Source organism: Dipodomys spectabilis, unplaced genomic scaffold (genome assembly GCF_019054845.1).
Source record: "Dipodomys spectabilis isolate Male_0828 unplaced genomic scaffold, ASM1905484v1 ptg000165l, whole genome shotgun sequence".
Taxonomy (NCBI): domain Eukaryota; kingdom Metazoa; phylum Chordata; class Mammalia; order Rodentia; family Heteromyidae; genus Dipodomys; species Dipodomys spectabilis.
In genome coordinates, this window is record NW_024870842.1 from 1,531,797 (window position 1) to 1,551,194 (window position 19,398).

General features: G+C 50.0%; 1 protein-coding gene across 2 annotated transcripts in view; it reads right to left on the reverse strand.

Annotated features, from left to right (window-relative positions):
- Znf423 (zinc finger protein 423) overlaps positions 1-19,398 on the reverse strand; it is a 327,707-nt gene that overhangs the window by 245,811 nt on the left and 62,498 nt on the right. For both annotated transcript variants that reach the window (XM_042693457.1, XM_042693458.1), the window contains exon 2: positions 14,910-14,969. In XM_042693457.1, the coding sequence (XP_042549391.1) occupies positions 14,910-14,969 (60 nt within the window). The remainder of the gene's footprint in view (positions 1-14,909; positions 14,970-19,398) is intronic.

Genomic DNA, 19,398 nt, shown 5'->3' on the forward strand with positions numbered 1-19,398 from the left:
AACAGAGCTGCCCCCATGACTCAGAGCCCCCATTGGGACCCACCTTTAAAAAAAGCCACTGAAGTGCAGCAATAACTAGTCCTCAGAACAGTTGTCTGAGCAGCTGCCCACCAGCCTAGCAAGCCAGGCCTCACTGGGCTCCCTCCAGGCCATGCTGCGTGGAACATCTTGGCTGTGGTTTACACTAAGTCCCTTGAGCATGTTCCCAGGGTCAATTTAAGAACAATCTCTAGGAAAGATGGTTCTGTGTCATCTGCCAAATTGTGACTGAGATGGTGGCTGCCGTTTGTTCAATGATTAATGAGGATTCACGCAGTAAATTCCTCAGCATTCAGGGCTTGAGGGGGAGGATGTTGCTCCCCATTCCAAGGGCTTGAATCCAACAGGCAGCCACACTTGGTTCCACTTCTCCTTGGGTCTTGGCAGAGAGGAAGCCCAACAGGACACTGACCCATACGTCGTGCTTCCAACAAGATTCTGTCATTTCAGCCACCCATGATTCACAGGCTACCTCCTATTCTCGCACTAACCACCAGGCTTAGCATTTATTGGGGACCTGCTGTGTGCCAGGAACAAAGACCTACAGGGCAGGGAGCCTACTGTATCCTGGTGGCTTTGTGTATCTCAGCCCCCTGACAACAATGTGCAATCAACACACATTGAGTCCAGGATAGAAACAAAAGTCTGCTAACTTCAAATCCCACACTTCTATCAAGGGTTGACAAACCTAACCCTAACTTTGACCTTAGCTGGAACTGGAACTCTAGCATCAAATCTAAACATGACTCTAGGCCTGACCCAAACTAACAAACAGAACAGCCATTGAAATGTTCCCTACCTGGCCCTGTCCTCCACCCTGCAGGCCAGCACGCGGCCACAAAGGCTGGACCAGTAGAGGAGACAATTCAGGAGCTTAGTAATGGCAGAGACTAGCTCAGCCAAAGGGAACACAAGGAATCTGAAGCAAAAAGATTAGTGGGAACAGAGGGTTGGATTGCTCAGAAGACTGGGAGGACCTGGGCTGGGCAGGCTGAGGCCACCCAGGCCCAGAGCAGGAGAGCGCCATGCTGAGCCCGCTGTCAGCAGTGGCTCTGGCCCACAGAGGACCAGCCCATGGGCGGTGAGCCGATGCCCTGCCCTGCTTCCTGCCATTCCAGGCTGGCCAGGAACCCTGCAGCCAGCACAGGAAACAACACGGGCCCCCAGAGGCCTCCCAGGCAGGCCCAGCGCCCAGGCGGCCTGGGGAGGAAAGGAGGCCATTGTCAGCCTTTGTTTCAGTTTCCTCAGTGCTGCTGGGGCTCTAAGAGACCCTGGGCACTGGAGAAGCTTCCCTAGCCCACAGCTGTCCAACCTTCCCACCCCCAACTCTGAGGACAGGCCTACCAGGCTCCTGGGCTCTTAAAGCGGCAGGTGCAGGGTCAAAAGCAGTCATGTCCAAATGAGGAGTAGGAGAGTGTGTGGAGACCAAGGCAGGACAGACAGACAGACAGACAGACAGACAGGCTGGCCCTGCAGTAAAGTCCTCACTGGGTCAGCCCAGCACTGAGTAGAATAGCAGGGGGGAATCTCTGTGAGGAAAGAATACATCAGCCTGGAGGCTACAACAAAGAAACAGAAGAAAGCAAGAGCCAGACATTCTGAGCACCCCCTGGGCCATCCCGGGCCTTCAGTAGACAGTCTCAGAAGAAACTTTTGCTGCTAGTTTATAAACCTGGTGCAGTGGATAGGGAGACTAGCATGTGTGCATGTCTCTGCAGTTGTGTGCACGCAAGTACTCTATACATGAGGGGAACATGCTTGTAAATGCATGGGGGTGCATGTGTGCCCATGGTTGTGCAGCTGTGTGCATGTGTCTTGTGAAGGATTGTGTGATTGTGCATGTTGTAAGGAATATGTGCATGTGTATAAATGGTGTGTGCCAGCACACACTGTGCCATACATAATGGTGTGGTCAGTGTATGAAGAGGTGGGTGTGCATACTTGTGTACCTGTGTGTTGCACATGCAAGTGATTGTTTACATGTCATGTTGAACAGCTCTCTCAGTCTTAGTAATATCTTGCTTCCGTTTCTCACTTGTACCCTTGCCCTGGCAGCTTCTCACTAACAGGGTCACTCTGGTGAGCTCACTAGTGGCCCTGGCACATTGACAACCACCTCATTCCACAAAGACTTGAGGCCCCATCACGGGGAACATGGACTCTGATGAACCCAGCAGCTGGGCCTGCCATTGTGAGCTTCAGTGACTGAACCGTGACATAGGGATGGCGGTACTCTCCACCGTCTGCTGCTAGGATCCAACCATGCACAGGCACTGCCCTGCCTGACCTGGAGAAATGCTCACTCGTCAGATATCTTCTTTTGGCGCTGGTCCTGAGACTCGAACTCAGCACCTGAGCACTGTCCCTGAGCTTTTATGCTCAAGGCTAATGGTCTTCCACTTTTAGCCACAGCTCCACTTGCAGCTTTTTTTGGTGGTTAGTTGGAAATAAGAATCTTACAGACTTTCCTGCCCAAGGTGGTTTCAATCCATGATCCTCAGATTTCAGCCTCTTGAGTAGCCAGGATTACAGGCATGAGCCACCAGCACCCAGCACAGAAATCATTTTCAATCTCATTGTCTTCACAATGTCAACAGCTAAGGAGTCAACAGTGAGCAACACAGGCCAGGCAACGGCCCCTGGCCCTGTGTCGGCTCCTGCATCTGCTCGTGCCTGCCCCTACCCCTTCCCCTGCCCCTTCCTCTGCCTCTGCCCCTTCCTGTGGTCCTGCTCCTGTGCCTGCCCCATATGCTTGCAGCGCATGCAAGGCTTTTATTCCTGATAAGCAGAGGAGCAAAAGGAAAACATATTATACTTACCAGACTCTGGATCAATGTGATGTGCTAAGACACACGTATGACCAGCAGCCAACCGTTAAAGCAAGCAGCCATGACAAAGGAAAAAGAATGATCAATGTGGGCGCAATAATGAATTCTTTGAGCCAGACAGAATTAGTTAGCAAGGTTCAGCCTCACCACACATAGCATATGAGGGTACACGTGTGTGCATGCACACACCTGTGGGCTGAGATGGCAGTGGCCTACCCCTGGCCAGCAGCAGGACACAGGCAGATGCTGCAGTGACCCACACCAACCAGGGCTGGGCTGTGCAGCACATCTGCCTGAGAAGCTAAAATCAGCCAGGCAATGCAGACTACTTAGGTCAACCTTGGCCATTTCCTTCTAGACACTAGCACAGGCTTGCACAGCCCAGTGTCCAGCCCCACCTAGAGAAGGAGCCTGACCACAAGGGCCTCAGGGCCTCCATCTTTCAGAACACACTCTGCCCCTCTCCACCCATGCCCCCCCTCCTCCATTGAGGCCTGAGCAAGGGTGAGCCTGAGGACTTGGTCCCATTGCAAGGGCAAAGGGAGACTGCCCTGCCACTCTGGCCATACTCAGAGGCCTCCCCTGATGAGACAGGGAGAAAGACAAGGGGGACAGTGCTGAGAGGGAAGCACCCTTGCTGTCAGCCACACAGCTCCAGGCTCAGAGCAAGGTTCCCACCAAGGCTTTCCTAGAGTGCTCACAGCAAAAGCAAAAGGCACAAAGGCCCCAGGCCGGGCCTACAGGGCTGGGGACAGGCAACATAGGACTTCCCTCACTACTACTCACACTGCCTTAAGAGGCTGGACTATTATCCCCATTTTAATGAGGAAATAGAAGCACCAAGAGGTTGAACAACTTTTTCAAGATGGCCCAGCTAATAACCGTCTTAAACCCAGTTTGCTCTTAAGCAAGTGAACAAAAAACCTGGCCCCCAAACTGCCCAAAGAGGTGGGGTGAAGTTGTGCACCCCAGAGAACATTTGTCAGGTTTTTACCAGTTGCCACACCATGCTGGGCTCTGGGAAAGACTGTCAATGTCCCTGGGGAGAGTGGAAATGGGCACATAGAGAGGAAGGGCATGGCCACTGGAGGTCAGCGAGGGTGAGATCAGGCGGCTGAGCCCTCTGGCACAAAGGAAGACACAGAAATTCCTACAGGGTTAGCCTGAGAAGCTTCCTGAAGGAGGTGTGGTTTGGGTTGGCTTCAAAGGATGAAAAGAAGCTCCACACACAGAACCCTAACCAGAGAAAAGACCTGAAGAGCAGATAGGAGTCTGCAGACCAGTACCATCAACCCCACCCCAAAGCTTCTTAGAAAGGCAGAATCTCTGACCCATTCAGACCTACCAAGCTACAGTCTGTATTCTGACAAAATGGCTGGGTTTATATGCGTGTGCAAACTTGAGCAGAGCTGACATACATTGCCACAGGATGCCCAGGAAGCACAAGACCAGGCAACAAGGGAAAGCAGGATGAGCAATGACCCCAAATGCATAAGGAATGACATCATCATCACTTCACAAAGAATGATGTCATTGCCACTCCCTGTTCCATACCCAAAGGTGGCTCTGGTTTATGAACAGGCTTCAAGTTACCAAGGAACTGTAACTTCAATGTCCCTAAGAAGTCCTTGGGGGCCTAGAGAGGGGCCAACAGCATGGGGAGACTTCTTCCCATCCTGGAGGGGTGGTTCATTCAAGCTTTAAAGAAAGCAGGGCCAGTCCTCCCCACACCCCTTCTCATGCATGCTCTGATATCCCCCGAGAATCCCAGGAGTCCCAGTGGATAGGAAGGGAGGGTTCCAACAATCTGGGTTTTTGGATAGCCCCAAAGCCAAAGCCAGGGCTCAGCAGCAGAGCCCCTACTGAGCACCACGCCAGAGAGAGGAGACAAATGACTCAAGATCCCAAGTCTATTGGGAGAGTGGAAGGCAAAAGACAAGCCCACATTGTGGAGCTGAAGCCACCAGCTGTGGTTGAGGTATGGGAAGAAAGGAAGCTCGCTCCCTGTGCTGGGGGACTGCTGGCACACGTCACAGGCTTGCACGAGCTCTGCATGCATGCACGCATGCGCAGCAGACACATCAAAAAGGAAGCAATGCAGAGTGCAGCTCAACAGGAGCCCAAGGCCGACGGGAGCCAGAGGAAAGGGCGGACAGGAAGTGCCACATCCTCTTCGGAAAGCTGCTCCAAGGGCACCCTAGGGCACCACGGACAGCACCTGTAGGTGAGGGGTGTGTAGAAGCACCAGTCCTCCAGGGTCCAACTCAGGTCTGCCACTACCTGGGACACACACACACACACACACACACACACACACACACTCACGTGCCTGCATCCGTAAGCACACGTGGCACAGATGCCCTACCTCGTGGGCTGTTCACCATGGTAACAGAGTGGCCACCTCTCAGCTCCAGTCACCACCTGAAGGTTTCTGAGGCCCCTTGTGCTGAGAGGGAAGCAGGTTTAACAAAGGCACAGCCCAGGCCGGCCTGGCCGGGGGGCCGCCCAGCCGCCCAGCCGGCGCATGCCTGCCACGCTCCCCCGGTGAGCGCGGGCCACCGCGTCTTCCTACCCAGCCTGCCTGGCTCCACTTAGCTCAACTCCCCACAGACTCCCCAGCGGAGCTAATGAGAAACTCCCCAGCTGGCCCCATATAAAAATGCATTTCATAAGTCTTTTAAAATGCTGGGAAATTCGACATGTATTTAGTGAGGCTCTGGCGCTCTTTTAAAATGCCACCCTCCCCCCACCCTCAGGAAGGTAAGGGTTAGGGGACTAAGAACAAAAGGTGGGCAGCACAGCGCAGCCAAGCCAGCCTGGAACATTGGGGGTGTCTGGAAGGATCCCCCAAGGGCATGGCAAGGAGACTCTGGGCTGGTTGTGGAGACAAGGAAGAATGTCCTTCCGGAGAAACCCAGGGCAGGAGGGCCGTGCAAGGGGGGTCACTCATGAGCAATACCAGGGGTAGGATGGGGAAAGGAGAGGGGACAGCTTCTCCAACCTTGATTTGAAGATTGAAAGGTAAAGTGCAGTGCTAGAACGCCTCAGAAAATCCCCAAAGGAAAAGAGACCACCCACTTGGTCAATACTAAGGGCAGCCCAGATGTCCCTCCATGAGGGGGGGCTTTGGGGGGACACAGCCAGAAGACATTGGCCTCGGGCAGCTCAGGTCTACTACAGAAGCCACTGCCACAGCCACGCTGACCTTCATTGGGGCAGAAGGCCTGTACGGGAGTGGGCCAGGAAAGGGTCCAGGAGAGGAGTGAACGGCAAGCATGCAGAGGTCCAAGCTGTGGGTGGAGTTCCTATGAAGCTGCTGAAATAATAAACACGTGCTTCCAGATGCAGAAAAGGCCTTTGATAAAATTCAACATTCATTCATGCTAAAAGCTCTGGAGAAAATAGGAATAGAAGGAACATTTCTAAAAACAATAAAAGCCATTTATGACAGACCAATAGCCAATATTATACTTAATGGGGAAAAGCTACAACCAATCCTCCTAAAAACAGGAACAAGGCAAGGATGTCCACTGTCTCCACTCCTCTTCAACATAGTCCTAGAACCCTTAGCCAGGGCAATAAGGCAAGAAAAAGACATTAAAGGGATCCGCATAGGGAAAGAAGAAGTGAAACTATCCCTTTTTGCAGACGACATGATACTATACCTCCACGATCCCAAAAACTCCATCCCCAAACTTTTAGAAATCATAAGTCACTTCGGCAAAATAGCAGGATACAAAATAAACCCACAAAAATCAGTTGCCTTCCTATACACTGATAACGCACAGGAAGAGAGGGAAATAAAGGGAGCAACCCCATTCACAATAACCTCCCAAAAAATAAAATATTTAGGAATTAACCTAACCAAAGATGTAAAAGAACTATTTAATGAGAACTATAAAAAGTTAAAGAAAGAAATTGCAGAAGACACTAGGAAATGGAAAGACCTCCCATGCTCCTGGATAGGCCGACTTAATATAGTAAAGATGGTGATACTTCCAAAATTAATATACAAATTCAATGCAATTCCTATTAAAATCCCAATGACGTACATCACTGAAATACAGAAAACAGTCCAAAAATTTATATGGAACAACAAAAGACCTAGAATAGCCAAAACAATTCTAGGGGATAAAGACAATATGGGAGGGCTATCCATGCCGAACTTCAAACTCTACTACAGAGCTATAATCACAAAGACAGCATGGTACTGGCACAAAAACAGACCCGAAGACCAATGGAACAGAATAGAAGATCCAGATATAAATCCACAGGCCTACAGCCAGCTGATATTCGACAAAGGAGCCAAAGACATACAATGGAAGAAACACAGCCTCTTCAACCGCTGGTGCTGGGAAAACTGGGCAGCCACATGCAGAAAACTAAAAGTGGACCCCAGCCTATCACCATGCACCAACATCAACTCAAAATGGATTAAAGACCTTAACATTAAACCTGAATCTCTGAAACTACTGCAGGACAGAGTAGGAGAGACACTTGAACTAATAGGCACAGGAAGGAACTTCCTGAACAGAGTCCCAGGGTCACAACAAGTTGGAGAGAGACTCGACAAATGGGACTACCTTAAAATAAAAAGCTTCTGCACAGCTAAATCTATCGCAACTAAGCTAGAAAGACAACCAACTAATTGGGAAAAAATATTTACCAGCAATATATCAGACAAGGGGTTAACATCCTGTATATACAGGGAACTCAAGAAACTAATCCCTCCCAAACCTAACAAACCAATTACTAAATGGGCAAGGGAACTAAAGAGGGACTTCTCAAATGAAGAAATAAAAATGGCAAAGAAACACATGAGGAAATGTTCATCATCCCTGGTGGTGAAGGAAATGCAAATAAAGACAACCCTGAGATACCACCTTACCCCAGTCAGAATGTCCCACATCCACAAATCAGCCAACGACAAATGCTGGAGGGGATGTGGAGAAAGAGGAACCCTATTACACTGCTGGTGGGAATGTACACTTATACAACCACTTTGGAAAGCAGTCTGGAGGGTCCTTAGAAAGCTAAAGATTGACCTCCCTTACGACCCAGTCATACCACTTCTAGGCATCTACCCTGAACAACAGGAACCAATATACAAGGACACGTGCACCTCCATGTTTATTGCAGCACTGTTCGCAATAGCTAGGATATGGAAACAACCTAGGTGCCCCACCACAGATGAATGGATCCAAAAATTGTGGTATCTATACACAATGGAATATTATGCAGCCATTAGAAATGACAAAATAATGGCATTTGCAGGGAAATGGATGGAGCTAGAAGGAATCATGTTGAGCGAGGTAAGCCAAGAACGAAGAGACAAACGGTACATGGTCTCCCTCATAAGTGGATGCTAAATCCAAAAGGTTAGTGATACGACAAAACTAACAGGACTTAAGAAACAAAGAACTCCCGCTCATCTGGTTGAACCACTACTAAATATCCTCATGCTGCTGATCACAAATATGGTATATAACATGTGAACACTGTTATATATTACAGACTGTGGTAGACAATTTGCTCCAGGGAAGTTAGAATGAACATGTGACTTTGAAATTATGTAATCATTTAATCACAATCAAAAAAAAAAAAAAAAAAAAGAACCTCGGGGAAGGGAGGGAGGGAGGGGATGGTAGGGGGAAAACAATGGAGGGGGTAACAATGTTCAAGAGGAAGTGTACTCATAACCTCACTCATGTAACTGTGACCCTCTGTATAGTAGCTTTACAATAAAAAAAAAAAAAAAAGAAAAAAAAAAAAAAATAAACACGTGCTTCGATGAAACACAAGTGGCTTGGGAGCCAGCATGCTGCCGGACCCCAGGAGCAGCCTCCACACCCTGCCATGGAGGCCCAGCCTTCCGGACTTCTCCAGGCAAAACTCAAGAGGTGAAGGAAGGCAGGGAGTAAGAAGGCTGTCCTTTTGATCACCAGAGGTATTCCAAACCACCTCCCTACCCCTCACCCAGAATTGGGTTAAAGGAAAGCTGGGCTTCCATGCAGTCCCTTCCCGGCTAGCAGGACCTTAGCCCTGAAAACCACACCCACCCAATACTTAGGTATGAGAAGAGGGCAGTGGAGGCATATGAGAGCCTGGCTCAAGATGGCGATGTGTGCAAGTCCAACATGCACTTCTGTCCTTCTAGGTAGCGACACAGAAGGCTGAGTGGAGTCAGTCCTCCACCTGACCTAGGAGTGACCTGGGTCCAGAGCTGACCCCCTTCCCCAAGTCTCAGGTCCCCTAGGATGAATTATCACAGGCAGGTTTGCCATCTACTGTTAAACCACCAAATTCATGCAGGAGCTGTCTGGGTTCATGTCCCTGCTCTGCCACTCCCTGGTTATGTGACCTAGAAGCACCTAGTATGGGTGTGGTGGATCCTGCCAGCCAATACGTGAGGCCTGGCACATGGCAGGAAGGCCTAGAACTCATTCCACCACAGTGCAACATCCCCAAGCAACTACTGGTGCTAAGTGTTTCAATCCATCAGTGTGCCTAACACCATGCCAGAAATAGACTTTAGTAGCTTGCCCAAGCATCAATGAGAACATCAGTGCTGGACATCTCCCGTTGGCCCCCAACCCCTCTTCCCTCTGCAGGTCCTGAGCTTGTTTCCACAGCAACCATGCTGTGAGAGAGCCATGGGTGGGTTCCAGCTGCCTATCCCAGAACCTGAATGGAGAGCAGATCTCAATGAGACTTTGACTGGACAAGGGTAGTTAGCTGACTTGGGTGCACAGGTGCACAGTGTTCCATGCCCAGGTACATGGAGAGCTAGTTCCATGCATGGGTACACAGAGAACTGCATACACAGTAAAGTCCTATGCATGTGTACACATAGAGCTCCATGCACAGGTACACATAGAGCTCCATGCACGGGTACACAAAGAGCTCTGGGCACAGGTACACATAGACCTACATATACAGTAGAGCTCCATACATGGGTACAGGTAGAGCTGCAGGTGCTCTGTATCACTCACATCATTCCTAACACCTGCAAAAGACTCTGGGAGAGTGGAAAGAACATAAAGGAAAACAGGGCTCCAGGGACTGGGATGGGCAGGAAGGCAGAGCAGAGCTCCTGAAAGCCTGGAACCTAGAACCTAAGTGACAGTTCCCCAGTAAAGCCCCTCTCATCAGCCCTCCTCATCTGGGACTTGGTCAAGAGCAGCGGGTAGAGGGACTATCTATCTTTGGCCTTAACAATGTTTTGTAGAACTACAAGTTGCTCAAAGTGAGATGCCTTCACAGCCACCAGGTAGGCCAGAAAGCTGTGAAGAAATGGGAATCCTCACCCATGGCTGGTGGGATGTAAGCTGGTGCAGCCACTATGGAAGACAACTTAATGGTTCTTTAAGAAATTAAACACAAAATTTTATCAAATGTCCTGGCAAATAAACCCAAAGGATGCTAGAAAGAACTGAAAACAAGGATTCAAACAAAAACTCCACATAATATTCTCATGGTAGTACTGTTCACAATGGCCAAAAGACAAAATCACCTCAAATGTCATCAGCAGATCAATTTATCAATAAAACGTCCTCTGTTCATAACATAGAATATTATCCAGCCATAAAAAAGGATGGAGGAGGGCTGGGAAGGTGGCTCAGTGGTAGAGCGCTGGCCTTGCATGCATGAGGCCCCGGGTTCGATTCCGCAGCACCACATAAGCAAAAAGAAAAAAGCCGGAAGTGGTGCTGTGGCTCAAGTGGTAGAGCACTAGCCTTGAGCTGAAGAGCTGAGGGACAGTTCCCAGGCCCAGAGTTCAGGCCCCACGACCGGACCCCACCCCCAAAAAAAAGGATGGAGTCAGTAAGGACTCCATACCATAAAATATCACATAGGAAATGTCTAAAATAGGCAGTTCTAAAAAGACCAAGAATATATTAATGGCTGCTTAGGGCTGGAGGGGAGGGGATGTTAGGAGGGGATGATGGTGGTGAAGTCCAGGGTTTCTCTGCGGTAGGGGTCATAGATAGGTCCTTACTTGTCAGTGAAGGCAAACATCTCCGAACTTAGTAAGATACACGTTAAAAAATAAGTTTCATGACACATGAATGATCTCTATAATGCTGTCTGGAGTGTGTGGAGGGTGTTTTTATTTTTCTTTTCCAATCTAATAATTTCACACAAAAATCCCACTTTCTGGCTTCTCTTTTCAAAACAGAAGAGCTGATATTACAAACCTAGGTGGCAGAAACAGAGGGCCTCACCATTCATTACCTAGCAATTCACCCGTGGCCCCAAGCTGCCTGGCGTGGACCTCTAGGTTATGAGCCCATGGGTTTTTCCGTTTGCAAAGGGCTCCCACATGTCTAGAGTCTATGGCCAGCAAGGGAGAAAGCAGGTGGGATTAGGGCTCCATGAACCTCTAGAAACCACATCTGAAAGGGCCTTTGTGTTGGGCAGAAAAGTCACTCCCAAACATCAAATGCTCAAAGGTAAGCATGTCTCAAAGTGGGTACCGAAATTCTCCAGCTTAAATTGTTTCCTAAGATACACAGCACACTCTACACACCACCACATCTGCATTTATGGATAAGAAAAGGCAGGATCCAATAAGAAATGGCTGGTTTAAAACCTCACACTGGCTGGGCACCAATGGTTCATGCCTATAATCCTAGCTATTCAGGAGGTTAAGATCTAAGGATCACAGTTTGAAGCCAGCCCAGTCAGGAAAGACTGGGAGATTTTTATCTCCAGTTAACCAGCAGAGAACCAAAAGTAGAACTGTGGCTCAAATGGTAAAGCACCAGCCTTGAGAGAAAAGGCTAAAGGACAGCACCCAGGCCCTAAGTTCAAGACCCAGTTCTAGCATGTGCACACACGCGCATGCACACACGTGCATGCACACACACACACACACACACACACACACACACACACACACACACACACACACACACCCCATGCTGCCAAGCACCCCCATACCAGTTTCTGGCCACAAGGCTCTTTCCCTAGGCTCTGCCATCAGCAGTCCCACATTTGACCGCCAAGAAGCAAGAGCAGGCCAGCCCCTCAAACCCCCGTGGCCCCTCTCTGGGCCAGAGAATATTGCCAAGAGCTGAATATTTTGCTCCTTCCCTGCCAGGCAAGGCTGGGCTCTCCATCACTGTCAAGGCCCAGCTCAAGGGCACAAATGAAGCAGGCCAGGTTCTTCCTGGGGGTGGGCACCACAGGGTCCCTGCTGGCAGGGAAGGCTTGGGGGAAGCCAGGAGTTATGCAGAAGCCCCCCTCTCTCTGCTGCTTTATTGAGGCTCTCCATCACACTCCAGAGCCAGGGTAAGGAGGGCACAAGCAAGGGCACCAGGAAAAGCCTGCACTCTGGGCCAGCAAGCTCCACCGAAGAAGGGCCCCACACCCTGTAGCTCTCCACGCTTGCTGTAATATTTCAGCCATGGCCATCTTGGGGCCTGTGCATAGACTGTACTAGTGTCCTGGGACCATAGAACCTGTTCCATAGGAACAGTTGCGAAGCACCCGTGACATAACCTTCGATGTCTGACACGCAGCTCCACCTCAGGGGTCTGGAGGGGACAGAGATAAAGTCACCAGCTCTGGCTGCTGACACCTGATTCCAGTCCTTGCTCCACAGCTCCTTGGCCAGGATGGGAGATTGACTCCCATCTGCCCAAAAGAAAGTCCAAGACGAAAGCAGCTTCAGCGAGGCTTTTCACCCTGACCTCCACCAGATGGCTGCCCCAAACCAGCTCACAGAGAAATGATGGAGCTGCTGCATGCAAGAATACCCACTTCCCAGAGCTGTCCCAACACTAAGCCAGAGCTCTGATGCAATCCTATCACCCACGTGCCAGGCTGCCTTCTACACGGAGTCCATCCTACCCCTCCTCCCCTCCCCACTCCCACCCCCCACCCCCCGGATTAGCACTATCACACAAGCCCTTTCGGGGACTGCAGACTGACTGACAGCCCAAGTCCAACAGACTGGGAAGGAAAATAATCACAGTTGGCCAGCACTAGTTAAAAAAAATAAAAAGGAACACCCAAAACAGGCCAAAGACAACAAACACCACGGACTGGCTCTGGGTGACTTCTAGGGTGTTTGCCCTACCTATCACCACAGCTGGACAGATGAACACACGCTGACTGGCACCAGAGAGTCAGGGCTGTGAGGGCTCACAAGAGACACATGGCTTGGGAGCATATATGTGCGTGTGCACATCTGTGAGTGTGTGTGTGTGTGTGTGTGTGTGTGTGTGTGTGTGTGTGTGTGTTGGAAGGTGATATTTGGTTGGAAATTCAAATAGCACTGTTCCTGACCCACCAGGGAGACTAGGAGGCTGGCATCTATTGCAGAACCCCAGAGCTGCACATGGCAGGGCCTCTCCCTCTGGTGTCACCACTTCCTGCAGATTGGGAGAGGCCTTGCCACCAGCTCAGGCTCTGTTCAACACAACTACCATAAGATCACCTAGCTACCATACCATGGAGCTTCTCCCACCACCACCCCCATCACCTCTTGTAGCACCAGGACAGCAGCAGCCAAGAAGAGCCTGGTGTTCATACCACCACCACCCAGCAGCTTCTAGATAAGAAATGGGGGCACAGTGGGCACCGCTCCAGGGGCTGGTGCAAGCCTGAGTATTGCACCCATGCACCCATGCACCGGTTAGGAGGTTCCTGACAAGGAAAGTACCAGTCTTGGTATTTCTGGTACCAGGGGTTGCCCCTTTCCCACACGGGACCAGGATGGGAACTGTGGGATGAGGGGCTGCACCGTCCTTCCCCATCTGCTCCCAAGCCACCTCACCTTCCAGGTTCTGGCCCTACGGCCCATCCTAACCCTGCTTCTGCTCCCTAAAATTGAAGCCCCACATCTTTCTGGCTTCAGACAAGGCCCATCCTTGGGAATTACAGCCCAGGGAACCGGCAGATAACACTCAAGCCTGGGCCATCCAGGACCCCAAGAACTCCACAAAAGCAGCAGCCAGAGTTTGCTGGAAAGGCACTGGACCAGCTGTTCAGGGACCTGGATCTGAGGGCTGACTCCCCACCCCACTGCTGTCCATTCTACACCATCTTTTCCCAGATCTCAGCCATTCGTGAGTCATCTTCATAGTTTTTGCTGACTGTTAAGAATTACAAACTATACTAAAAAACTTTATGATCAACTCAGTTGTTTCATTTAAATAAATCTGACACATCACTGTAAATCATAAACGTCTACAAAAACCACTAAGCAGAGGTGTAACCATGGAAGTGGTAAATGTGCATGACCCTGATGCCCGCATCAGAGGCCACCACAGATCTCTTTTCCTGCCTCAGTTTCTACAATAAAAGAGCAGATTTGACTTAAAGGACTATCTCCATCCAGTGCCCGATGAATCCAGAGACAACCTGTCTGGATCCTGAGAAAAGCCTGGAACCAGGGAGAGAAGCAGAGTAAGGAAATGTAACCTGGCACCTTTGAGATAGAGAACCAGGGCTAGAAATACCATGAGGGGTGCTGGCTGAATGTGTGATCCCACCCACTCCAGAGCTCCCAATGACCCCAAATCAGTTCCAACCTCCAACCCCACAGTTGGCTCCAAGTTGCCAAACTTCACTGTTAGAAAAATCTCAACCAGCCAACTGCACTGAGTTTCCCAAATGAGAAAAAAAATCGAGGTAGACGATTCAAGTCCCCCAAGTGTCAGTCACCACACAACAGCCACCACATACCCCACAAGTCTGAGCTCTGCCTCTTGGAAGTATGAACTCAAGCTGCCACTGGGGAAGGCAAAGCTGCCGTGGAGGCGTCACCACCCATGTGAACGGGGCCCTGAGAAGTAAGTAACTACAGCCCTGGGGAGAATGAGGCCACACCAGCCTCTCTTTATGTAAGAGATTTTATTGACCATATGGAACTGATATAAAATCTTGTTGCCTGGGGTAGCCTGGACTACACACAGGAATGTGACAAGAGGAGTATCATTTCCACAACCAGCTGGGTGGCTTTTTGAGTTCCTGGGCCAGCCCTCCAGCCCCCCAGCAACTCTCCAACAATCCCTACCTCCCACAGCCATTTACCTGCTGCAGTCACCGAGGAATCCCAAGCCAGCGAGAAGTCTGAGGCCTCCCCTTCTTCAACTGAAAGACAGAACAGAAAAGTGCCTGTGAGTTTAAAGCCGAACAAGCAAGTCATGGTTTGGGGGCACAGGGCAGGGAAGACAGCATGGATGGGGTTCTTAATGTTAATTTCCAGGGAGGGGGCAAAGCCTACAAAGAGGGCTTTGTTGGTCTCATGCACATGTAAAATAATCAGAATAAAACATGAATGGTAAGTAAGTGCTGTGTCAGTTAGTATTTCTTCCCCATCCTTGTGCCCCTGGCAGACATCACTAATCAATCACAGCACTGTCTTCAACCAGACACCAAAAGAGTCTTCCCCTGCTCAGTGCTATAGCCCATTAATATCTAAAGCTACTTTCTACTCAAGATAAAGCCATTTGCCACTCCCAGGAACTAAAGTGAAGATTCAGATCACTCTCTGGTCCCACAGGCATCTTCCTTCTACCCAGCTCCATGGGCTGTGACGAGCACACTAAGGAACAGGAGGTTGATGATGTTCTGGGTACTGGTTCTCATGCTGACAGACCTGCCAACAGACCTGAGGACACACTAAAATCAGCTCTCACATGGTCAGCAGGTCATGGCTGGTGACACTCCCACTCCACCTTAGAACATGAAGAATGGGGCTGTAGAGGGCTAGGGTTCCCTTCTACCCCATGCTTAGCCCAAAGAAGTTTTGCATGGGAGAGCACGATGCAGCTTACCAACACTGTTGTCCTGGAATTTGCCCCAGTCTGAGGCATGTAACAATATTAAAGCTGTGTTATGGACTTTGTAAATGGAACTTTGTTTATGCCAAAAATGTGCTCACATGGTAATTTTTCAGATTTAATAGGCTCTGTGGCTCTCCACGTGTGCAGGCGAAAGTGACCATGAACTGCCACCCAGTTCTCCGCACCTCAATGCTATCACCTGGATATGCTTTGAGCTGGCACTCTGCTCAGTGCTCTCAAGTACCCCTAGCTCTCAACCTCATTACATTCTCAGAGGGGAGGCAGCAGAAGTCTCACAGCTAGTAAGAGATGATGCAGTTGGGGCCCCGACCCTAACTCTCCGTCTTGAAGATTGATTTATGAGACCCCCACCCCCTGCTATAAACAGGGTGCAAAGGATGCTGATTGCAATCCTAGCCAGCTCAGGATGACAGGGAGTAATGTTCTGTGCAGCCCACAGTAAGTGGACCAAGTGGGCCGCAGTCAGCACCCAACTCCTAATACCACATAGAGCCCAGGTTTAAATCTCCACCTCTTACTGGCCTTACTGATAGATCTTAGTGACCCTGGCCAAATTCTCTAACTCCTGGGCTTCTGTCTTCCCATCTCAGAAATGGAGATAAGGGGCTGGGAAGGTGTCTCAGTGGTAGAGCGCTTGCCTTGCATGCCTGAGGCCCTGGGTTTGATTCCTCTGCACCACATAAGCAGAAAGAAAAAAGCCAGAAGTGGTGCTGTGGCTCAAGTGGTAGAGCACTAGCCTTGAGCTGAAGAGCTGAGGGACAGCGCCCAGGCCCAGAGTTCAGGCCCCACGACCAGACCCAGAAAGAAAGAAAGAAAGGAAGGAAGGAAGGAAGGAAGGAAGGAAGGAAGGAAGGAAGGAAGGAAGGAAGGAAGGAAGGAAGGAAGGAAGGAAGGAAGGAAGGAAGGAAGGAAGGAAGGAAGGAAGGAAGGAAGGAAAGAAAGGGAGATAATGTGGTATGTAAACCAAAAACTATGGGTCAGATGCAACAGTTGTCTACACCGTACACAGTACCCACCCAGGACACCTGGACACCTGCCCTGGTTTGTCTTTGTGTTGTTAGTTTGTTTTACCAGTCTTGGGGTTTAATTTGGGGGTTGGGCACAGTCCCTGAGCCTCTTTGTGCTAGTGCTCTACTACTTGAGTTATGGCAACACTTCTGGGTTTTTCTGAGTAGTTTTTTAGAGATAAGAATCTCACAGACTTTCTTGCCCAGGCTGGCGTCAAACTGCAATCCTCAGATCTCAGCCTCCTGAGTAGCTAGGATTATAGGCATGAGCCACCAGTGCTCAGCTCTGCCCTGTTTATTAAGTGTAAGTCTGTTGTCTGTCGAATGCTGACCCAAGCACTCAAATGAGTTTGTGTTATGACTAGAGCAGTCCTGATTGTGGTCCCCACCTTGCTCATCAACCACCCAGAACCTCAGAGAACACATTTTTGAACCCTCACATGCACCAGAGAGACTAAGCAGACCAAGGATTGCTAGCAAAGCAGTCTCACTTTTCCTAGTTTGCATGGCGTAATGAACAAGATCTCAGATTCCAGACTGTGCAATGCAGAGATGGTTTGGACAGGGACTGGAGCTATTATTTTACTTAGCTAGTTAAAGCTCGGGTGGGTGTTCAACTATGTGGCTCTGAAACTATGAGTCAAGACCTCCTGTCAGACAAATCTGGTATTATCCACTAAGACAATTCCACACAGAAAGTCCCTGAAACTCGGGCGGAAAATGCTTGAAGTGATCAGAGGCAAGCCAGGCATGGAAGGAGGACCTGTTAATGGGCTCATTGCCACACCTAGACATCAGTGTCCTCCCCATTTGAACTTACACACACACACACACACACACACACACACACACACACTATTCTTTTGCACACTTTCAACAAGATCAACCTGGGTCTCTATGCCCTGTCAGTCACAGGTACCATGCATGGCATTCCTGCACAACACCCATCTTCCCTCTGACCCCTCTGCGCCCCCACGCTTGGCCCCACTCAAGGCTGTTTAGCTGAAAGCCTGACCTCTCAAGTCACTGAACTTAAGGGTGTCCCCCAAGGCACCACATCCTTCCTTTGTGAAGATGTCATCTCAGTCACCCTAGAAGTACTGTGAAAACATCTATCCTCTTGGGAACAGAGGGAAAATCATGGATGTGATCCGGGGACCGAGGCCTCCAGATAAGTTGTGCCCCAAATGTGAAGAGTGAAGAGATAGATTCTTTTGCTTGGCCTAGGCTCTGCCGTCCAGACAGGATCCTTCGCAATGATATGGCCAGGAGAGCACAGAAAGATCCACCTGTAGCTGGAACTGGGTACTTGCTGGGGTGCAGAGCAAACCTGACAACAGAAATTTTCTGGAGACCAGAGTTGTGAACCTCAACATCCCTTAAAACATCATTCTACTGCAGTTACAATGAACACTGAGCATCATGGGAACAGAGCCTGGCACAGAGCCAGCCTGGAGGGGATAGGAGCTATCTTGAGATGTCCCTAGGTTCCAGCTCTACCTCTTTTTGACCTGGCACTATTAAGATAAAGACATGCCCCCCCACAACTGTCCTACCTTGAGGAGAGGCACAGTCACTGATATAGGTGGCCGGCACCTGTAAGGAAGGTAGATGCACAGGCACAGTGCACAAGCACAGGACTGGGGGCATGAATGAGGGGACCAGGTGTGTCAAGAGGCTGCTGCCCAGGGTGAGCACATCCATACCATGTGCTGCAGAGTAGACAGACACACAAGGCTGCCACAGCAAGTATGCACAAAAAAGGCAAGGCCATGGACAGGACAGTCCCCAAGACACTGTGAGTGTACAGACACGGGCATATGGCAGAAGCCAAGTCAACAGGATGCTCATGAAGCTCCCACTCCAGGGCCGACACCGTGCAAGACCCCTCTATGGAAGAGAGAAGGGCCCCAGGGCTCCCAATGTCCTGCGTTATTCTGTGACATTTGCAAAAGCTCAGCAACCGGTTTTAAGCCCGTGTTCTCTTTCTACCCCAGTGTCTTCCATCCCACCTCCTCGCTCACCTTGGAGTGACTGTCGGCATTTTGTATCTCAATAGGGTCTCACTTCTTGCCCTACTAAGCAAGCTCCCTGATGAAATGGAGTAGTAGACTTCCGGTCCCTGTCCTCTGCCCAAGAGCACAAGCTTACCTGTCACACTCATGTGAGCATAAGAGCTTGTGGGAGCCAGGTGCTGGTGGTTCCCACCTGTAATCCTAGCAACTCAGGAGGCTGAGATCTGAGGATCACGGTTCAACACCAACCCAGGCAGCAAAGTCCTTGAAACTCATTTCCAATTAACCACCAGAAAACCCACAAGGAGAGTTGTGGCTCCACATGGTAGAATGTTAGCCTTGAGCACAAAAGCACAGTGCCCAGGCCTTGATTTCAAGACCCACAAAACACAAAAAATAAAATAAAAAATGAAACACTCGTGGCAGGCAGTAAGTTGGACTTGCCCAGGGTCACATGTTTCCTGCTGCAGCTGTGCCGGCTCCCTCTTCACCCAGGTCCTGGGCCTCCAGATTCTGCTTCCAGGGTAAGCTTACATCACCACGCCCTCCACCCCTCTATCGCCAGCCTACACCAGGCATGCACCTCACTGTGTTTCCACTGCCTAGCTCAGTGTCTAGCATCAACAGAACACATTTGAATCAATAAGCAAAGAGAACCTGGGGGGCAGCCCAGAGAACCTGCCAGGGACCA